At 39.7% G+C, this 24167-nt stretch overlaps 1 protein-coding gene across 1 annotated transcript in view; it reads left to right on the forward strand.

Annotated features, from left to right (window-relative positions):
• SPL1 (squamosa promoter binding protein-like 1) overlaps positions 1–24167 on the forward strand; it is a 146170-nt gene that overhangs the window by 38626 nt on the left and 83377 nt on the right. Inside the window, exon 2 of the mRNA XM_089458799.1 lies at positions 16509–16690. Coding sequence (XP_089314925.1) covers positions 16509–16690 — 182 coding nt within the window. The remainder of the gene's footprint in view (positions 1–16508; positions 16691–24167) is intronic.

Below are 24167 nucleotides of genomic sequence, written 5' to 3' on the forward strand. Positions count from 1 at the left end.
TATATATATATATATATATATATTACAGTGTTGGGGTCGGGATGACGTGTCCTGGAGGTTCACCCCTGTAGGCCCCAAGAAGTGCATGTTGAAGAGTGCTGGGACAATGGGACCAAGATGACGTGTCCTGGTGGTCCCATCTCGGCGCAATAATGGAACAGTCGCTTAGAGGCGCTTGGGTAAAGGGATAGGGGTGACGTGTCTTAGAGGTACCCACCCAGATGGTTATAAAGATAGCAAGCAAGGAATCACTAAGAAGATGGGATCGGGATGACTTTTCCTGGTAGTCCCATCTTGACGAAAAAGGGAGTAGTCACATGAGGGTTGCTGGGGTGAAGGGACAAGGATTACATGTCCTAGTGCTCCCCACCTTGGTGGTACCAGTTCGGGTGGTGCCAAGATGATTTAGTGTGGGGTGACGTGGCATTGCCACCTCATGGACTAACCAAAAGCAAGGAGGAGCAGAGGTGTGGCCCACTGCCCCACGTGTCCCAGAGGTCCTACCTCGGAGACACGAAGAGGAGCAGACTTGGGAAGCACCGGGATAAGGTGTTGCGCTGACGTGGAGGTTGCATAGGTGTTACTAGAACTGGGCCCCACCTCAATCGGATGGCGAAGGTCGCTGGAGATTCGATCGCAGGAGTGGTTTGTGACACCCTCGCTATGACGTCAACGGAAAAAGGTGGGGGTGGTGCAACTAATGCGAGTCATCCAATGGGTGGAGTGGTTGTGGAATGTCGGATGGGGGCGTTGGAACCCACAACCGAACCGTGAGTGTTTCGGGGTTGCACATGGACTCGTTGCGATTCTCCTGCTGACCAGTGACTGTTGGACTGGATGATGTTGGTATGGATTGTTGAAGCAGGATTGTGTGGCAAGTTCTTATTGGCTTGGGCAGTCTTGCGGGGGAGCGCCCCCCCCGATCCCGCTCCGGGCAGGAACGACTCGGGGGCGGGTCGGGAGTGCGCTCACTAAAAAAAAAAAAACGCTCCCTGCCTTTTTGGGAGCGTTTAGCCTTTTTTGCAAATTTTTTTTTGCAGTAATGTTCCAAATGCAATTTTTTTTCAAAGAAACAAATAAATTTTGAGTGGGGCAACTTAATGATCAAGCCTGTGGCCCTAGTATTGACATGCGATTCATGGTAATGTTAAATTCTTAAAGTAAAAGTGACATTCTCCTTTTACTTAAATTTTTAACATTACCATGAAATGACTCAGGATGCTTGAGAGTGGTTCTGACCTCATTGGATTTGATATGGAGAAAGTAGAATTTTAGATTTCATTCAAAATCCAGCAGACTTATCAATTTTTCAGGGTTTCAGGATTGCAATGTTTCCATTGAATTTTGTCATGTATTAGGGTATGGAACTCGTATTTAATCAAGAGCACCAATCCCTCTATGTAACTTGATGTTAGTGACATTGGTTGTCGAACTCCCTCTATCATGACCCTCCTAAAAATGTACGCATCACTCAAACAAAACCTTGACTTGACATGCTATGCTTTTTCTATCTTATGTTAATGCTTAGAGGGTGATATTAATGACAAAGATCTTGATTTTCCAACAAGACTAAAAAACTAGACATTTCTCATGGTGGCAAGAGGCCCAAGCATAAGCAATAGATAATAGATTTACTTGTCTTTTCTAGTTTCTAGTAGTTTTTATAACTATTGACTCTTTCATATCTATTAAGATTTTTTTAAAAACAATACATGACAATTTAAGTTTGAAGTTGGCAATTATAACTCATTTGTAATGAATTATGAATATGATACTTCATGAAAGTTGAAAGTTGTTTCATTTCATTTTATAACAATTTCATTTCATGTTAGATATTATTTGTTGTAATGGTTACACTTAGCTTACAAGTACAACTTTGGTGATCAATGATGATAAATGTTATATATTGAATTTTGAAAGCTTGAAACTTTAAGATTGATGAATCACGAGACTCAATATGTTGTATGTTACTATGTTACTAACTTGTGGACGTGGTTGATGAAGATTATAACTTCTAGATGATTGTTGTTATATGGTTCAATCTATGTTTTTTTATATCTAATTCATAATTCTACATGTTTTTGTTGACATATATGTATCAAAACATAAAAAATATATATTATATAAAAAACGCTTCGGGATTCGTTCCCAAACCGGGAGCTTTTGAAAATGTCGCTCCCGCACCCGCTTTCGCTCCCGCTCCCCGCTTTCGCTCCCGCTCCCCGCTTTCGCTCCCGCTCCGAAGTAACACTGGGCTTGGGGTGGGGGGTAATGCACAGTGGGACTCGTCGACTATAGATGCGCGACATATATTGTCCATGATGCATGTCCACCAACCATTATATATATGTGTGTACGTGTGTGTATTTAAATATTAAGAAGGCTAGACCTACATATCACTTATATATATATATATATATATAGATATGGGTCAAGGTTGGGAGACTCTAAGGAAGAGTTGTAAATCTTAGTTAAATAATCCCAAATCCTAGAATGTGAATTGGTGATTAAAATGGTAAAAAAAAAGGGTAAGGGAAAGGACTATATATATATATATATATATATATATATATATATATGGGTCAAGGTTGGGAGACTCTGGTTGGGAGACTCTAGGGAAGAGTTGTAAATCTTAGCTAAATAATCCCAAATCCTAGAATGTGAATTGGTGATTAAAATGGACAAAAAAAGGGGAAGGAAGAGGACTATATATATATATATATATAATCCCATTATTCTGACACCACAAGAGGAGTTGGATTAGTGTTAAGTTTGGCAACTAGGGCCAAACTTCAACTTGGACAACTCATATGACGCAACTGATATTTTTATTGGATTCCTCTCTCTGAGAGGTGTAGGATTGATCTAAAGATCATCCCATTCTGACATGTACAAATGGAATTATGAATTTATTTTGTTTATGGACAAATTGTCAAGGTCGGCTAGCAAACTAATGTAGGCTCAGAAGCCCAACAGCCATGTCTATTCATCCTCAACGTTTGCATATAAATACAAGGTGCCTCCTCCTCATTTAGACACTTCACTCACTCACATTCTTCTCTCTCCTTCGTTGATTGGGTACGGATTTCTGAGGCAGCTCTCCACATGTGCGAAGAAGGAAGGGTTTCTGTCCCTGCGTTGACCAATGTTGACCGAAGTTGCAAGAAGGTTGTTTTGACCAACGTTGACCTGTTTTGACTCGTTTTTATGAGGGATATCTCTGTTTGGGTAGGTCGCATTTCTAGGTACAAAAATCGAGGTTGTTTGAGCAACGTGACTGCAGAAGGGTTTACTGTGGTGTTGACTTTGGTTGACCATATTTGACTAGACATTTTCAGACTATTTTTGGGCTGATTTGACTCTCTGTTGGAGGCCGAGTTGACTAAGTTTGACCAAGCTGTTTTGGAGGTCAAAATTTGCCCTGTTGACCAATGTTGACTTTCTGGTTAGGGCTTTCTGTTACTGTTGTTTGACTAGTCAGATTTCACTTTGATTGGGCAAGTGAATATTGTATATTGTACTCTCTCTCTGCTGAACTTTTGAAGAATAATAAGAAGAATTGATTAAGGGTTTCCCGACATTGGGGTTTGTCCCTGGCTGGTGCCATATCTTGTGTCCTCTTGTCTTGGCTTGTCTTCTACTGTTATTGTTTATGTTCTATCTGTATTTTACTGTCATGTTGATGTGATTGCTAATCTTGATATTGATATTGGGCTAATAAGAAAATTGAAGTAAAATTGCTCTTAAGCATAGAACATACCATTGTTATCTAAAATTAACAATTAGAGAGTAACAACCGCTCCACCGGGGTAGGTGGGGTAAGGTTGTTATAGGTGGTACCAGAGCATCCTGTTGGAAAATGCAAAGTGTGGCAACTATTAATTTCAATTTTCCTTAACCTTAATATTTTCTTGTGAAATTTGTTAGCCTTCTTGTGTTCTTTAATTAGATCTTTTCATCTAACAAATTCTAAGACTAATATAGTAGCAACAAAGGACGCAAAAATTAGGCTCTTAGCCAGGGCAAAACCCCTCCAAGGGGAAAACCCAAAAATCTCTTCTCTTCTTACAAAATCTGCTTCAAATGAGACAACAAAGACCCAAACCATAGAACAAGTCCTCCTCCAAGTACCAAGTCAGCCGTTCTAAGAGAATCAGATCAACACAACATAATCTTGCATCAACCAACTTCTAGCTGTAACTTCAACCATAGTTTTGACCTGCAAATTCGGCCTTGTAGCTGCTGCAGAAACCCTAACTCAGTTTCTTCAAGAGATCCTTCTTGAAGCAAAGACAGATCCTTCCAAGGTCTACGAAGTCACGACAGAGTATTCCTTCTCCCAGCAACTCAATCCAGCACTTTGACCTACAACAACTCAGACTTGTAATTTCAGCCTCCTTTGAAGCTACAAAAACCTTAGCTTTTCGCACGTGTGAGAGAGAGATATCCTAAAAACAAGTCTTCTTTTTCTTCTAGACCTTCGCTCTTCTCGTCTTCTTGCTCCCCAACTACAAATCAAACTTTTTCCTTGAGATCAAACTTCTTGGTGAGTGAGTGCCAAATGAGGTCAAATTGCTCCTTTATATAGCCTTTCCAAGGGGTTGAATTCTCTCCTTTAGGTTGACTTGTAGTTTTGGAGGTTCTTGGACTTTTTAAACTCGAAATAAATTCTTTTACAAGATATATTTTGCCTTGAAGGGTCTTATAAACATGATGTTGACTCTCCTGACTCATGAGAATATATCTTATGACCTAACAAACCCTAGAAGCATGAAAAACGTGCTTTTACCTAGAAGACCATCAACAATGAGCATGAAACCCATGTTTTATAATAATAACTTTTTCTTTTATTCTTTTGTTTTCTACATAAGATACATATTAAAATGAATACAACAACAATTATGAATATCGAAACTAGTTACATTTCCAACACATCCAGGCTCAACACTTGGAGTGGATGGGTTCTATCATGAGCAAGTGACAACAAAAGTCCCACAAAAAAGGATTTTCATTAGAAAATTAATTAAACAAATGTTTAGGTGCTAAAAGTCGATTGTAAATGATTATGGCATGCGTGATTGATGCATTTACATGGTGCTCCAGTTATGTGGCATGGTTGAGTATATGATTGCTTTAGTGTATCATCATTGTTGGTCATATGGGGAGCCCTTGCATGCTTGGGAGTGTTGAAGAAAGGTTAATTAGGTTTGGTCTTCATAATGGCATGTAATTATTACTGATGTAAATGATGTAATAAAGAGAACAAAAAATATTATTGTAAACTCGCTTCATGAGTTTCATGAGCAAGTGATTTTAGAATAATAGGATTTGTCATTTAGAGTCCAGAATTAATGTCATGTATGAAGAGCTCTTCTTGAGCCTATGTTCAATGTATACAAGTCTATAGAAATGTCTAAAAGCCCTCCAAAAACCAGTACAATCCCCCTCTTGAAGAAGTCAGCTTCCAAACGAGATAAAAATGAGTCATGTCGGCTCATCTAAAGAGACACAACGGTTCCCTCTGTCAAGTTGGCTAATTTATGGAGGACAAACTACTATAAATACCCAGCTAGGGTTTGCGCAAAAGGACAAGGCACAAAACTCGAATTCTTTGTAATTTCTGGATGGGTACAGGTCTGAGATTCTTCTCATTACAGTGAGGTTCAAATTTTCGGGTGGACAACATCTCTTTGTTTTTGGATAGGTATAGAATAGGGATGATGTCTCGACATCCTCACAATCATGATGATCACAGCCTCAGCATAGTTGTGATGATGAAGATATCAGTGCAGGGAGAAGACATAGTCACAGTCTCAACATAGTTGAGATGAGAAGGATTTCAGTGATCCCACAATAATACACCCTAGGCATACTAGGCATAGTCATGATCACGACATTGTGGTAATCATTGACTCGGTCATAGTCTTGATGAAGACAAAGTCACGATGAAGATCTCGTTGCAACTCTCATATATATATATATATCTCAGTATAGAGATCTCGTTGTTATGGTAAAGGTCTCGATGAAGGTGCAACAATGGTGCAGCTGTAATGACCTCAGTGGTGCAATGGTGATGACTTTGGTGTAGCAGCAGTGATGATGATGATCTTAGCTGTGACAAAGAAGAGGATTGGTGTCTTGGTCTTGAAGTGGCCTAATAGGTCAAGGGTCATGGTCTTGGTATTCGTTAATTGGAATCTCTATAAGAAGAATTTTGTGCAGGTTTTCCTCTCAAAGAGTGAGAGGTTTTGGCCCTGGCAGAAAGCTAACTTTTGTGTTCTTGTCTCTTTTGGTTTGGTAACTATTTGATGAACTAAGAAGACATACTCTAATAATATCAAGAGAAGATTGTGTTGTTAAGGAAAAGTTAAAAATACCTCACAAATAATTATCATGGAAAGAAGAATTTTGTTAACTTAATTTTCCCTAGATTCTTCAACAGGGAGAATATGTATGTGACTATTAATATGATGCAAGGAACCTTAGGAAAACTCCCTGTGTTGCTTGCATTATGTATATTTATGAAATTTTGTATTTATGTGTATGCTAGCTAATTGGGATGTGAGAGTTCCATGGCCTAGTTGGCATATGGCAAGGACCCCGATGGAGGTTGACTATTTCTATATGATGAAATGGTTATTATGTTTATTAGGGGTGTTTGGTCATCAGGGGTTAATGCCTTTCTTGTCATACTGGAACTGGATGAACTCAAAGGTAGAGGTCTTGTGGACCTTATAGATGCATGATCTGTAGCTTGCTAGAGAGTGATGTGCTTGATGATTGTTTGCTTATGTTGGTTGCTTACTTGTGCAAGTGAATGCTAGGTGTAGCATTATGATGGATGGATTATGTGATGATTGAAGATTGCACGGATACCCAAGATGCATTTGTAAATATGATAATTGTTGATTATAAGATGGCAGGTGTTCATGCAGAATATGGTTGGGTAATGGTGACTAACTTTAATTAATGCTAATAAGTTTGGGTAAAAGATTGATTCCTTCGTACTTGTAAAGACATGATTGTAAACAAGCCGATCTCCCTCTCCCTCTCTCTCTCTCTCTATATATATATATATATATATATATATATGAATGAGACGTGTGACTAACGTTTAAATTGAGATATGTGTGCATGTGAATGCTTGTGTTGCATAACATGCTTGTTACTATTGACTTTATATACATATACACTAATTGGATGGGAACATCCAATGGCCCGTATATGATATAGTGCCTCAAGAGATTAGAGGTATGATGTTGCACAACTTTTAGGGAGCCAAGTGATTGATAAATACTTGGTTGCAGGTATTTGTTATAGCAACAAAGATCATGGTTAGTTATTGACTAGTTGCATGAGTAGAGTGCATGCTGACTGGGACAGTGTTATGAAATGTGCTAACTTGAGTTGTATGCAGGCCCTATAATGCATTTGTGTGAATATGACAATTATAAGTATGATAAATGTTAATATAACATGGGATTTTTCTAATTGAACCTTTGAAGTTGCAGATGCCATGGCTGCTGTTGACCTTGATAAGAGGGCCAAATTCTTCTTGTGTTCAAAAGTTGATTAAAACAATAGTGTGGCCTCAGAAGAGAGGATGATATTAAATAGTGTTGTTAGTATGGGTCAAAGATTGAACTCTAATTTTTGCTTTGGCATGATGATGATTATGAATAATATTAATACACATGCATTGCTAAATTTTGAAAACAAGCTTATGTATGTGATAATTGGTGCCCTGGTTTATGATACGTGGTTGATGATGATCTTAAGGATGTGTGATAGCTGTAGGATTACATACTTGGCCTAACATGGTAAAGATGACAACTAGCATATGTGTTGTTAATTTATTTTATGAACTAATAGCTAAGTGTATGTGGCAACACATAGCAAGACTTGGTGGTAGTGAAAGGAAACATGTATCGTGGCATGGTGCAACAGGATATGGACCAAGTCCATCAAGAACGAGGAAGAGGGACATCCCTCCAAAGGAAAAGAACCTTCAGGAATCTGGAGGTTGAGCTCAAAGACTTGGAAGATGAGCTGAAGATCTACAGGGCAGAACTTAGAAAACTCACTAGGAAACAACAAGAACTGGCTGAGTGGGAGGTTGTGCTACAAAAGTAGTTGCGAGAGATGACATACCAAGCTGAATCCTCAAAAAGGAAGAATGGTAATAGTAGGAAGAGGCCTCGTGAGGCTGAAAGGGAGAAGAAGATGTTCTCCTATTGGAACTGTGGAGAAGAACATCATAAAAGGGATTGTCCCCACAAGAAGAAGAAAAAGGAAGACAATAGCCTCTATGAGCCACGGGGACACGAGTCAACAATGCAGGACATTGAGGAGGAGGAGGGGGTACTCCCGCAAGCTCCTTGACACACACATATGTGTTGGAAAGATTCCCTGTGAACTTTGGGGAATATAAGACTTTAAGGTTGTTGCTAGCCTTGTAAAGAAGTCTTGAACTAATGTGGTGTATGAATATACGTGTATATGTATGCATATGCACGCTTGTATGATGGCTGAAAGTGCCATGAATGCTAGACTCATGGAGATTGAGTTGATTTTTGGGTACTGCTTTATTTAATGCTTATGTGTTGTGGCTTTAATTTCTTGACTTTGTGGATTGATATCATTTTGATTTTAGACTTGTGCATGGCCATGTTGGTTTTTGGTCTTGGTTATCATGCTGTTTTGCTTGTGGTTTTGTGTATGACTATTGTTGTGAATTTCATGTCCTTTCTTAATAATTTCCTTTGTTCTTCCTCTTGCATTGGCCTTTGATTTTCAAATTTCGAATTGCATGCTTAGGGATCTTGGAATAAGGAGGTTGGAGTGGCAGGAAGGCCACAAAATCTTGAAAAAAGGGCAGTGCTTGATAGACATGAAGGAAAACATGCCAAGTAAAGTTCTAGGTAAAATGGAATGCTATTAGGCAATGGACATGAATAGAATAACAAGTAAAAATGAAAGCAATAACAATGTGAAAAGGTTATATAATGCATGCTTGACCACAATCAAGGAGTCATCTAAACCCTAGATTTATTTGGCACAAGCTAATGGCTGTTGTGGCCATGATTAAGTAATGAAAAAGCCTAATGGGCTGGTTGAGTCCATGAGAATAATGGACAAAGATATGTGTAGCCAGGAAAATGGCAAGAAGGGAGTTCTCTTAACCCTTGACTATATTTGCACATGTACTTATATATTGCATACATGATTATGCTAATGGATATTTGTATATTGCATACATGATCATGTTGATATATATATATATATATATATATATATATATATATATATATATGAAAAGGCCATTGTGTTTGACAGGGTTGTCAAAGGTCATTCAAATGAAAAGATGATTGCTCAAAAAAAAAATTGATGATATGGATGGCACGAAAAGATTCCTAATGTGACGAGAAGTTTATTGGGCAGGAAGGAAATTTTTGCTGATTTATAATTATGTGAACATGACTCTTACATTGTACCTATGTCAAGGTTAAGAACATGGGAAAAATAAATGTGGCAGTATGGCCTCATTCACATGCATGGAGACAAGGTGGTCTCTGGAGTTATTGTGATATTGTGTAAAGTGATATGTTATGTGTGTATGTGTTTCTGTTGTATATGTGCATGTCTTGTGCTTGAGAATAGGGTAAATCTATATTACATGTGTTGCGTCGTACCATGTGTATAAGTGTGTGTTGTGCAATGTGTTCAGGACAGGCAGGTATGGGACTATCTGGACCTGTGTGTTGTGTATGTGCAAAATGTTCAGGGAAGCAGGTATGAGACTGTCTGGGCTTGTGTGTTGTGTATGTGTAAAGTGTTATGTGTGGGCCAGTGTAGGCCTGTGTTCGGGCAAGGCAGATATGGGATTGTCTGTCCCTGTTTTGGTGGAAAGGAACCTATGAATGGTAACAAGTACACCTCTTGTCGACAGGATACTACCTGGATGTAGTGCTTGTATTTGCAAGGTAGCGAAAGGGCTTATATATATAATATCCACCCTGAAGTGAAGTCAAGGAGACGAGAAGAGAAGGCTTTGGGTGCTTACCAGACTTTCAACCAATTCGGTGTGTGTATGTGGTCATAGAGAAGAGAAGGCACTGGGTGCTTGCGAGATTGGCAACAAATTCTGTGTGTGTACGTGGTTAAAGAGAAGAGAAGGCACTGGGTGCTTGATAGACGGGTTACCAATCTATGTAAAGGAAGCAACAAGGAGCAAATTAAGATAAGTAATTATTTTTATTGATTTTTAAACCTGAAAATTACAAATCTAAATACAATATTCTGATTTATGATGGTTTGGGTTATGAGCTAACTTGGTTTGCTATGATAGGAATTGAAGGAGAATTCCGAATCACCACATCAGTAGACTGCTATTGAGGTATGATTCAAATTTATTGCAAGCCATTATGATGAATCTGATGGAGTTTATGTGTTATGATGTAGGAAAGCATAGAATTAGCCCTAGTTAGGTGGTTGGAGTTGGCTGCAAGATTGATGGCAGCAACAGAAAAAGAATTGAAGCATGCAGTAGTACACCGGTGAAATATGTTGAGAACAAAGCCATTGTGGGACCATGAAGCATGTTATGACCATATGATAGTTTTGAAGCCAAGGATGCGCCTTGGATTTGAACTCCTTCCAATGTGAGGAAGCCTTGCCAATGGATGGATCGCCCGAGGGACCGAGAAGCAGAGAAGGGGGTGCCTGAACTTGGAAGGTGAGTGACTGCACAAAATGTGAGTAACCAAATTTCTCGAGGGATTGAGAAGCCGGGAAGGGAAGGCCGAAATATAAAATTTGGGTTTCTTGGTCATGAGCATGGATGATTGGGGTTAGGAACACATTGGGGTGTGCCCAGAAACAATGCGCTGCAAACTGTTCATTGAGGGAGCGAAAGGCTCAACATAACAGCAAAGAGAACAATCTAAGTTGGATTGAACACCTCTAATGACATCAAAAGACTCCAAAGGACCATTGGGAAAATGGTTGAATTATGACTTAAAGTCTATCATACTTTCTAACTGGATGATAATCATACCTTGTTTGCTGGTTGAAGCAAATGCATAAAGCACCATGAATACTGTAAAGACTTGAGTCTATAAAGCTCCATGAAACATGTTTGTTTTTCAAATATGTTCATTATATATGTGTCATTGAACATCGAGGACGGTGTTCCCCCAAGAGGGAGGGGTTTGTAACAACCCAAATTGCCTAACCTCATATGCGCAATGTAAATACTTTTATAAATTAAAAGGCTGAGAGAGGGACAAAAATTCCGTTGCTTGAGGTAGGAGATTGCTTGAGGGAATTGCCGATTTAAATATTAGTGCTTGGTTTGTTGAGGAGGTTGCTTGCTTGGGATGTTCAAGGCTTCCTTGTTGCAGGAAAACCTGAACTCATTATCATTATATGTTATCAAATATGTTCATTATATATGTGTCATTGAACATCGAGGACGGTGTCCCCCCAAGAGGGAGGGGTTTGCGACAACCCAAATTGCCTATCCTCATGTACGCAATGTAATTCTTTCATAAATTAAAAGGCTGAGAGAGGGACAAAAATTCCATTGCTTGAGGTAGGAGATTGCTTGAGGGAATTGCTGATTTAAATATCAGTGCTTGGCTGGCTGAGGAGGTTGCTTCCTTGGGATGTTCAAGGTTTCCTTGCTGCAGGAAAACTTGAACTGGTTATGTCAGCGATTAAAGGCTGGTTGGAGTGTTTTAATGGACTGGTTCTTAGAATTAAATTGGGTTGCAAGAGAAGTGGGCAGGCCTATGCTACCTTGCATAACATTACAAGGCAAGGAGAACAAAAGCTATGAAGATTTGACTGTGCTGGCAGCAAGGACAGTAGGAGGAATTCACTGCGCAGGAGACAAAAGAGAAGGTGGAGGAAAGAAAAGGGGATCCTCTTATTCGACTCTCATGGAGCAAGGGAGCAGTGCAGAGGAAAAGAGAAGGGAGTTCGACCTCATTCACTAACTTAGGCCTTCACACACTCGATCAACATTCAACAATTAGCAAGAGAGCAACGGGAGAGAAAGCAGGACTTGGAGCTACGTTACTGAGCTCAGAGGAGAGTAATAAACGAACTAAAGACCCTATTGAAACTTGTTGGGCATGAGCATTACAAAGAGCAGTGGCTTGCCTTGAGGACGAAGGTAGGGTGACTTGGTGATGTTCTGGTTCAACTGTGTATTCATTGAAGGTTTTCTCCCGACACTCCACCTCAAGCTTTGGAATTTGGGTCAGGGGTGGCAACTACAAGTAATAATAGTTGTAGCTTGTCTATGGTTGGGTGGAGAGTTAGAGTCCTATTCTCAGTTGGAACATTTCTGCACTGTTTAAGATAAGTGCTCTTATATTTGTTATTCATAATAAAACATGTTCACATTTCTGGCTTAAATGATGCTATTGCTGCAGAAGGCATGTCTGCATTATTATTATATATAGGAGTGATTAACGTGCTGTGTTAATGCTTGAAGGAGCTGAGGTAGTGCATGAGAATAATCGTTAGACACCGATCTATTAGCATGAGTACTTCCTTCTTATTGAAGAATGCTGGCTATGTGGGTTACATGTTTGTATTTCATTGTTGTGTTATAATGGAGTAATATGGAGGATTTCCTCTTCTACTCTTATTGACTTGTGTGTGGGTCTTCTCCAAGTCTTAGTAGTGTAGACTCTGGTGTTGGGTCAACACATTCGTTTTATTTACATGTCAGTCCCACAGATCTATATTCTGTCTCGTGTAAGGCGTGGCCTCATTAGCTATAACTACCCGAACTGATATTCCTGCACTTCACACAAGATTTCACCTTTGCTATGCATTCCTTGCTATGAACCTCACAGGGCTGAGAGCCATATCTGTCACTATGTTTCTGCTCATGATGTAAGGGAACATTATGCACAGGTATGTGTGCATATGGTCACTGAGTGGCTGCAACTGTCTGTGGTTTCCCTTTTTAATGAATGAATGTCTCTTTTCTGGTTGAATGATGGCATCAATAGTTGAGGAATGGTTGTGTTATTCTATTTACATTTCACTATAATCTGTCTTGAACAGAGAACCCTGGTTAAAGACATTGGTATATGTTGGCTGTTGAAATTAAATACTGCACCGAATTGCTTGAACTATGTGTGGTGTACAGGGGTAAATTAAAAAGAACGTGTCGGTTAAAATAATTTTGAAGACTGTGATTTTGCTTTAAATGCCTTGAATGTAGGAAGAAATATCTATATAGGATATAGATATACGTATCAATATCAGTGCTGTAGGCACTGAATGTGTAAAACAATGCAGGAATTACAGTGTTAAATTAAGAAGGGATGAGATCCTGTCATTGAGTCCTGAGATTGGGATTTGCCCTAAAGCCCGTATGCAAAAAGACTTACTTTCATTTTAGTGCCGCAGACACCGAGAATATGCATATATGCAGCTGGTGCAGGTAAGCATTGGTAAAGGCACCAAAACCTTCATGGTTGGGCTAAAGCATTTAAATTCATCATCAAGCTGATAAAGCAGAGGCACTGAGCATGGTGGGTCTATGGTGGAAGAGCCTGAATTAAACATGCAAAACCAGTCCTTCTAAAATCGTGCTCGGACTAGGAGTATATATATATATGTATATATATATTTATGTATTTCTCTATATAAAAAAATATACTTGTATATCTATATATATATAAATAAATGTATGTTCATGTTTTCATGCCAACATCTAAGAAACAAACCAACACATGACATGGAATTAAATGATAAAACAGTTTACAGCTTAGGAAATTTGATCCCTCTTGGTGCTTTATAGATTTGGGCTTAAGATGGATCTACGTTGGTGGTAAACACATTTGCCAAGGGGTTGGGCCGGACACTTTAGAAAGCACTAGAACTGAGGAAGAAGGCCAAGAAACTCAGTCCACATAGGACAAGGAAGCTAAGGAAAGACTTTTATGAAGAAGTCTTGTCTCCAACAAGGGAGATCACCAAGGTGTTACTAGAGAGCCAGGGACCACCACATTATATGATAGCAATACAACCATTGGGATCTCTAAATTGAAACATAAAGAAACTCTTAGTCAGGCTCTTTTGATATTAGTGACATGCTAGTCATATGGCTCTCAAGGCTCATGATTCAAGCTTGGATCCTGTTCTGTAATTGGATATGCCCAAAAAGTATACACAAAAGCATGCACACTATATTCCCAACAAGCATCTTCATATTCAACACTGGAAATCTTTACAAGAGCTTCAAAGGAATTAAGATGTCGATTGAGAGTATTGCCTTGTGGAAGACCTCTGAACAAACTTGCCAACCTTCTTGGGGGCCATTGTTCTCCCTAGTCATTGTAATGGAACGTACATCTGTGGGAATGTTGGCCATTAGGAGCCCCCCACCTTGGCAGGAAAGGCCCATGATGTTCCCAATTAACTAATTGTATGGTAGGTGAGATCATGTGACACAGAGGTACGATAAAGGTGGTAAGAGTTTGATAAGACTGCGTGGGAATACTTCCACCCCCAAAACGTAGTAGAGCACCTCCACATCTGAAGTATTTGAAATAAGCAACACTATTTTTTTTTCCACGCTTGGGAGGTTTAGTGCAGAGGATGGTTGGAAGAATGGGAAGAACCATGAAGAAAATTATTATTGTCCTCGAGATAGGACAGCCTTGATTTGACACATACATGATGGATACTGGAGGGCAATGTGGAAAAAGAAGGCACCAAAAAAATTTGAACGGCATTACATTGAGCATTTCTACACACATGAGAGATCAAAGTGCAAGAATACCTCAAACTCAACATGCCTTGGAGAGGAAAACACCTCTTGTCTCAACTGAGGGCAAATTTGTATAGGCTAAAGTGTGGGTTATGAAGATCGAAGGAGCCTAAGGGAGATTGGAATCACAAAGCTTAACAAGTTTTTGACTTCGAGGAGGTAGAGACCAAAGAACATTTCGTTCTTAACTGCACAACTTATAGCACAATTAGGAAGGGATCAATGTGAGAAGAGGAAAGATGATTCAGCCTGTTCCATGACGGTGATCTGGAGGAGGTTGCAAGCAGAGTTGTGTCAATGATGCACCTCAGATGCTTACTTTTGTAGGTAGGCACACATTACTGAACTGATCCCTGAGTAGTGGGGTTCTCCCTATCTGTAATGCCAGTTGTCATTTACCTCTGATTTTAGATTCGTGTTTCCTATTAGATTTCTGCATCTACATTTCAAAGATGAACTGTCTCATGCTGTAATCTTCCCATCCCATAGATTGATGATCTCATGGACAGTTTTATGCAATCAATCATTTCATATCATTTTCAAACCTCTCTATTTTTTTATTTGAATTCTTAAACAAATAGGGTGATCTCCCTCTCTGTAATACCAGTTGTTATTTAGCTTTGATTTTAGATTCATGTTTCCTCTTAGAATTCTGTATCTAGAACAGTAAAGAACTGTCTCACTCTGTAATCCTTTTGTCCCATAGAGAGATGATCTCACAGACATTTTTTATAAAATAAATGATTTCATATAATTTTCAAGCCTCTCTCCTCTATTTTTTTGAATTTTTAAACAAACTTAAGCCTTGTGATCAGAGCTAAGCTTTTTTCCTTATCATTGGAAGCCTGTCCAAGTCCATGGCTAAAAGTCAGAATCACATTTCCTCTGCGATCTCTTATTACACTCCCCTCTTCTAGCTTGGCATTGGTTGCTTTGGGTGGCACCCTCTTATCTTTTGGAGTTTTATAGTCTGCCCTTCATCTGGCACACTCTCTCTAGCCTTAGAGGCAATTTGGTGGATGGAAATTTATGTTGAGTCCTTCTGTGTAGTAGAATTGGCATGATTTCTAGGACAGGCTTTTGAGTTTTAGGCTTTGAAGCTTTATGGTGCATTTTCTTTTCATGCTTATAATAGAAGCAAAAATTGTTGTTTCAATTGGATGATCATGGCCTTTCTTTTAAAGACACTAGATGATGCTATGGTAGTAAGCCTGTTCTGTAGTGTCAGCACAATTCTGGATCCACATTCCAGTCATATTCTGAGAAGTGAATGTCTCTTGTAACTGGAGAAGTGTTTTTTGTTTTTTACTTCATATTGGAGAGGTGCTATAATGCTCCCTACACCTTTTTGCCGCAATGACTTTGCAAATGCTAAATTTCTGTTCTGTCTTCTATCATTTTTAAATGTCTTTCTGTTTCAAGATGACATCAGTCAGTGACCCTGAGGGCTATGTTTGACGATATTCTCAATCCTTGCAAACCAACATCCCTGTGGAAGTGTGAATGGTTTAGCTTTTGGATCTCTTTCTGAAGATATTATCCAGTACTACCACATGTTATTTGTTTTGAAGATATAACATGACAATCTACATAAATAAGATAGAAAGGAATAGCTCTTTTATAATGTAAATGACATTATGTAAAGACCAAATGATTTGTGCATCAAGGTCACTCATTTGAGAACATGCATTGTTTATGGACCTGGGAGCAGGTTTCATCTTCTTCAAGAATTTGATGAGGGGAAAAGAAGTTGCCGAAGACGCTTAGCTGGTCATAATAGGCGGCGGAGGAAAACTCACCCCGATGGCATTATGGCTGGGACTTGTCTGAATGATGATCGTGGCAGTTACTCTCTAATTGTAAATCTGTTGAAGGTTCTAGCTCAGTTACAGAGTAAATTTCTGCTCTTCTCCTTTTTGCTTCACTGAAACAAAACAAAAATAGTGGTTTTGAGTCCTTTCAATAATCTTATTCTAAAAGTTGAATTCTTCTTTTGAATGTGTTGTGTTGGTTTTTGGAAATTGCTTTTGATTGGCAATGAATCATGCATTTATAGCTTCTTTCTAAATTGCACTTTTAACCATTTCTAGGTATTTCTGAGGGCATTCATATAGACTGGTGTTCTATGTGAGTGAGGAGGATATGATACAATAAAACATTCATTTGGTTAATGTTACTACGTTTAGCAAGTGTTGGCCATAGTTCAGAGGTTTTGATTGGTGAAATGCTGTGAGTTAATGAGATTTTCTTAACAACATTAAAAAACTATTTCTAAAACATTTGAGGCACCCTGAGGGGTATAGAGATACAGAGAAGTGCTTTCTATTCTTATTGACTCGAGTAGATGACTTATAATTACTTTGTTAGTTCATCTTAGCTTACGTGATAAGAAACATAATATGAGAGTTACTAATATTTTTATGAAAGCACTTCAGTGCCTATCTGTGTAACTAACAATGGCTGCTTTAGTCTTTTAGAAAGTGACAAGTGTTTTACACAAATTCTGAAATACATGATGTTTTTAAGAACTTTGAGGTAACAGCTGTTGTTGAGTTCATTGTCCCCTCCTCGGGCAAAAATTATTTTCAATGGACCAATATAGTCCATATCAATGATGCTTATTGTTGGCAACAATACTCTAAATACCATTGATCTTTCTTTGTTATGTTGATTTGTGTATTAAATCTGAAATATGTCTACGATGCTGATAGTTATTGTCCCTAGAAAATATGGTTTTGACCCTTCTTCTGAACTGCTTCATTTTCTCCACATTGATATAGTTACAAGATCATATTTGCAGATTTCTCCACATTCTTCAAAATTGACAATGGCATCTTCAGCAATAGCAAATGGGCAAATATGAAGTTTTCTATTTTCAAATTCATGCTATTTTTGTTAGAAAATCAGAAAGGCAGAATTTTTTTCTCTAGCTGCTAATTACTTGTGATATCTTTGAGTTCCTATTATCTTTCTTATGTTATATTATTATTGTAGTTCATCAAACAATTACCAAAACCAAAACACGAAGATCAAGGACACCAGATGTAGGCACTCAGCCAGGGCTAAAATCCCTATAGAGGGGAAAACCCAAGCAAGAACTCTCCCTTTAGTAATTCAAAATGAGATAGACCAAGACCCTAGACCAACAAACCTTCCTCCTCCACCACGTCAGCCTTCCAAGATAATTTAGTAGTCTCTTCCTATCCGGCAGCTTCAGCCTAGCAACAATCCAGAACTTTGACTTCCCAGCTACAGAATTTTGACCTCTAGCTACAAAATTTCAGCCTAGCTTCAGCTCTGCAGTTTTCGACCCCTCCAGCAGCTTAACAGCTTCACACATGAGAGAGAGAGAGAGAGTTTTAGCTTCTTATGCTTGAGAGAGACCTCCTCCTTCTTCACTAGCGATTTCCTCTTCTTTCCTTAGAAATTCACACTTTTTCTAGCCCCAGAAGTGGCAGATCGAACTTGTGAGTGTGAGGGACATATGAGGTCGAGTCGCTGCCTTTATATAGTATTTCTACCCCTCAGTTTAGGCTGACTTGTCCAGTTTGAGACCGACTTGGTGGAGGAGGCCTAATTGACTTATTTTACATTAAAATAAATTTCTTTCTTGACAAATAAATCCCAATAAGGGTTCTTTACATTATGATATGGACAAGGACACTTGACATAAACCCTAGAAGCCTGCAATGGAGGCTTTGACCTATAAACAATTGGCCCAAGCATGAAACCCATGTTTTAATAAGTCAATTTCTTTAATAATAAAAATTTCTTTTTTCTTTCTTTTGATAAATACATTACATCATGACTCAAATATAGTTATGAAGACCGACACTAGTTACATTCTTCTAAACTCCCTCTTAACTAGGGAGGTATTCATAATTACAAATATATAGAGGTACATGGAAGATCTCCAAAATGAACTACGAAGAGTTCTAGCGCTCTCAGTGCCGTGGACTAGATTCCTGACCAAGATAATCTATCTGGGCGGGACTAAGGTGGACTCAAGCTTTCAGCCAGTCTAGGTACCACCAGGATTATTTGCTAAGCATCAACCCACGGATCTAGGTGCATATCCAAGATTAGAGCTCCATGACCAACGCCACCCTCCCTCTTCGGGATCTAGACGTCAACATATAGGCCGACCAAATGTCCTCTCGAGCATCCACCATTAGATGCTTCATCACTCCCTAATAAACTAGATATATCTGTTTGTCCAGACTCCAAATAAACACAATCAAAAATAAACTTTCAATTATACATACAAGTAAACACAAACCTTCGACATCCTTAATCATCCTGATGCCACTTATATCAAGTTATTCATATTGGAAGCTTTTCGTCTTTCATTTCTTCAACAACAACAAGACATCCTCAGTATATTGGAAATCTATTTGTAGTGCTTTCATTCACTAGTTTCATTCTTTTCTTCAAGGTATTTATTATAACATGCTCTCCCTCTTAACTGGGGAGATGTATTCTTTCTTTTATTTTGGCTCCCTCTCAACTTGGGGAGATCGACAACTTCATAACGTCAGAGACACTTCATTCTTTCAAGGCTTTATCTTTCTTATGGCATCAAGGTCATCTTGATCATTATGCTTATAGATTCCTTTCATCATGCTCATTATTATGAACTTCTTCAATCTCGAACATCTTCAACATCTTGAAGATGAGGTACCTGCAAAACTTTAATTGCAAGTACAACCAAATACAAATATACAAAAACGTGAAGTTAACTATATCAGAATCATATGGAGGCATTTTGACTTTAGACATTAAACACCTAAACCTAGTTAGGTTCATAATCAACAAAAGTGTTATATCTTTACATACTAGACTTCAACTTTTTTTTGCTAGGGTGTTACAAATTTGAAAATTCGAAATCCTGAATCCTATTGCAGCAACCGGAAATAATTCTCCTAATTGTTAAATTAAATTTTAACAATTTATTTACTGTTTGCTGCAGCAAATATTGAATCAATCACACTGCAACCTACACAAATAAAACTACGGAAGAAATAAACGTTGGAAGAAATGTTAGCGCACACACATAAATTTACATAGTTATTTTTGGACCAATGTCCTTGGAAAAACCCAACTTGGGAAAATCAGTGTAGCAGTGAGGGTTTTTATTATTATGCAAATTCTACAGAGAAAAACTAGCAAGAAAAATCTTGTGAGGAATTTCCTCACTCCACAAGCAAATTCAAGATCCGACCTCAACTCAAATTGAGTTGTCCAAACTGGCTCTGCGCAGCTACTGGGTCACCCTAGCGCAGTCACTTCAATACTCAGCTCGAACCAACTTCTCCTCAAGACATCTGGTCTGTTGCTGTCTGGGAAAATGTCTCTCCTGGCCTCCGGAACCTCTGCCCAACTTTTGGCACTGAAACTCAACTTTCCCCAACAAATTTGAAATTGCCTCTAGAGGCTACTGTGTTGCTCTGTGTTAGCCTCACTGTGGCTCACTTGCCTTTATGCAAATGCACTCATCGGAACTGGAATCTGTCCAAACTGGCTCTGCGCAGCTATTGGGTCACCCTAGCACAGTCACTTCAATACTCAGCTCGAACCAACTTCTCCTCAAGCCGTCTGGTTTGTTGCTGTCTGGGAAAATGTCTCTCCTGGCCTTCGGAACCTCTGCCCAACTTTTGGCACTGAAACTCAACTTTCCCCAACAAATTTGAAATTGCCTCTAGAGGCTACTGTGTTGCTCTGTGTTAGCCTCACTGTGGCTCACTTGCCTCTATGCAAATGCACTCATCGGAACTGGAATCCTTCCTCTGGCTTCTTTGTCCTTGCCCCTCTCTCACTACTTTGATCTCACTGGCTCTCTCTCTGGAAATTCGTTGCTGCTACTCAGGAAATCAATCTGCTCATGAAAATCGAGCTTCTCAAGTGATTTTTGCAAGCTCCGTCAACTTATTCTTATAATGCTCTATTGAGACTTCAACGACCAAGATTAGATCTTAATCGATGGCTAGGATTAATTTGAAGTCGATCTGTGCGAGTTTCTAGAAGATTCACACCTTGACTTAATTAATTATGATTAATTAGTCATATTTTCTAAGTTTAGACTTAGGAAATATTTAAAAACTAACTAATAATCTAATTAAATCATTTCTAGGTGGAATTTCCAGAAATGATTTCTGGGTTTTGGAGATCCCATGTATTCTAGCATCTCCACAAATTTCAAGGCTACAACACATTCGATGCTACAAAAACTAACACTCCCTCTTAGTGAGGAATGTGTTCTAGTGCTGTATTGCACATGATGTGACAACACTCTGTCTCTGCACCATCTTCTCTCATGATGCTGATGTCTAGCTGCTACTGCCCACCAACCACTGTGCAACTTGGATGTATGTTGCATTTGTGCTGCTGCTAACCCTGTTGAATTGGCGCCAACACTGCATCTGCACTGCAACTCCCTCTCCATCTGTTGCTGTTGCAACTGAAAAACACCCTAAATATTGAATCAATTGTGATCAATATGATGCATCTATCACTCGAGTCTCTGACTGCTGCTAGTATCTGCATTGTCACTGAGGCATATACACTGCTACTCACTGTGCCAACTGCATTACTGCCAATTTTGCACTGTGCTCCCCAACATCTGACTGCAACTAGACTCTACTTCTGTCACTCTGGCATCTGATTGCGTCTATTGCCACTGATCCATCCTGCTACTGCATATTGCGAGCTCCCACAACAATGTACTAATCGAAGAGGTGGACCTCCTCAGGATCTTGCCCATCTGTATCACTCTGGGGCTACAACACCAAGTCACCCCACTTCACTCTTGGGGGTATGCCAGCAAACATGGCGAAGTCTTCCTCCAACCTTGAGGACAACTTATCGATCTCTGCTGATGCTTCCTGCGGGTCCTGCTTCTCCTCCTTGTTCTTCTTTCTGAGAGGACACTGGGTACTGTAGTGATCAAGCTCACCAGATTTGGAGCACTTGACCGTTGACTGGTCCTTCTTCTTTCGCTACGCCCCTTGTCCCTGACTGGGACCCTTCAATGCAAGGGCCACCTTCTGCTCCTCCTTCACCTGCTTCGATCCACTACTGCTGCCACTGATGGAGCTCTTTACTAGAGCTCGTCTCAACTCCTCTTGCTGCAAATCGGCCCACATCCTGTCCCACCTTGGCAAGGTGTCTCTGCCCAAGATACTTTGGACAAACACCTGCCACTCCTCTGAGACACTGTTGAGTGTCAATCACACTAGCTTTGTGGGTTGAGGCGCTGCGCCAACAACTGCAAGATGATTTTGGATCTCCTGAATCCTGGTGAGGAAGGGGTCTATGCCTTCCCCCTTCTGCGTCTTGATGAGCCTCAACTTCTCCTCTAAGTACATCTTTCTTTGCTCGGAAGTGCCTAGGTACAACGTGGTGAGAGCTTCCCATAGTTCTATGGCAGTCCCTTTGCCAACTATGTGTGAAACAACGTGATCATGAACACCATCAAGGATCAACCTCTTTGCCTGCACCATCTCCATTCTATACTCCTTCAGCTGATCTGCATTCGTGGGGATAGCTACCATTGCATCTGTAAATGGCTTCAATCCATATTCATCCATAAGGAAGGACATCCTTGCCTTCCAGATGCCATAGTTGGAAGCACCATCCAACCTCTCCTGATCTCGAAGTCCAGCAGTGGCCATCTCAAACAATATCAAAAATCTCCTCTTTCGTTTTGCTCAACTGTTGCTCAGCTATTCGCACTCCCTTCTGGAGTGAGAAACTCCGAATACAACGATTGCTGATCTGCAAGGGAAATCAAACTTCTTGAGACTAGAAGTTCCCTGAGGAAAAATTTCCCTCAGTGTGTGCTCTTCTTCCACTTGACGCGAGTACTGCTCTTGCAAACTGCTGTAAAACTACTGCGTCCAACTAGAGATCTGCTCTGCGAAAAATACTGGCTAGTCCCTCTGCCACTGGAACCCCTCGATCTAGAGAGATTGAATTTTCTATCACTCTCTCAGAAAAGTCAATTCTCCTCAAGAAATTCGACCCCTTGGCTAAGGTGAGTGCGCTGCCTCTGAGGTTTCGATCTGTTGCCTTTACTGAACAACGAAATTCCCTCTTCCTTCGCTATTGAGCTCTCCGGCTGATCATTTGCGCTCTGATACCATCTGAAAATTTGGAAACCCGAATCTTATTGCAACAACTGGAAATAATTCTCCTAATTGTTAAACAATTTTTTAACAATTTATTTACTGTTTGCTGCAACAAATACTGAATCAATTACAATGCAACTTGTTACCGTGCAAATTAGCGGGTTTACTAGGAGGGAATCCTAAAGGAACAATTGCTAGGTCAAGGGAAACAATGGATAAATAACCCATTATCACCTCAGCTAAAGCTCCTTACTCTTTACAGACTTTCACCGATAGGAGGAGACCTGATATGATAAGGATCACAAAGATGAATAGATCAAAGATAGGATGAAGGGTGATACTAGAAGCCTATTCACAAGAGAGGCTCAAGATTGTGGCTTGCTTGTCTTGGAAGACAAGATGGAAGGCTCTCCAGGAAGGGCTTGGTGAGAATTCAAGGGTTAGGTTTTGAGTACATGTCTTGTAAAGGGGATCCCTAAGCCCTTGAATTCTTGTGGAAACTTGGGTTCTAGGTGATCTTTGAAGTATTAACCTTGATAGTGCATGGGACCACATGGGACCAAGTGGACATGAGGTTAGGTCAAGAGGATAGGGTTTAGCAACCAATGATATGCTTGACCTAAGTAGGGAGGAGAAAGGGATCAAGGAATGAATTTTCAATGAAAGGCAATGCAAGGATCCCAATGAGGTTTCTAGCCTAAGGGAAACCAAGCGTAAGAATTGGTCTTCGCGCTGGGGCTTGCGATATCTCAAGATCCCGCCGTCAGAATCTCATGAAATTTGGAGGGCTTTTGGAGGACACAGACCAAAAATTGAAGTATTTGGATGGCTAGATTGTGAGATAATTGATGCCCTAGGTGGCCTATGTAGGCTAGGCCTAGCAAAAGAGGGGAAGGTGAAAGAAATAAGCTTTAAAGTGATCACGAGAGGAGGACTAGTGCTTTGTCCTTTGGGAGAGATGGAGTCATTAAAGATTTAAAGTTTGGATTGGTTTCCACTTGTCAAGGAGGCCTAAAAGACAACTTCGTTGGGCATTGGGGCTTAATGGAAGTAGCTTCAAGGTCATTTATACTTCGGTCAACAATATTTGGTGACTTGTCAAGACAAGGATGTCTCTAGGAACATTCTTTCATTCAAACATGGCCCAATCATGATACAACACTATTTAGAGATTTAAATGCCACAATTTCGTTATAAGAAAAGCAACAAATTAACCCTAGAATAGCGAAAATCCCAATATCATG

This window comes from Pinus tabuliformis, chromosome 7 (assembly GCF_031772625.1).
Source record: "Pinus tabuliformis cultivar Carrire ecotype Pingquan chromosome 7, CPIR1, whole genome shotgun sequence".
Taxonomy (NCBI): Eukaryota; Viridiplantae; Streptophyta; class Pinopsida; order Pinales; family Pinaceae; genus Pinus; species Pinus tabuliformis.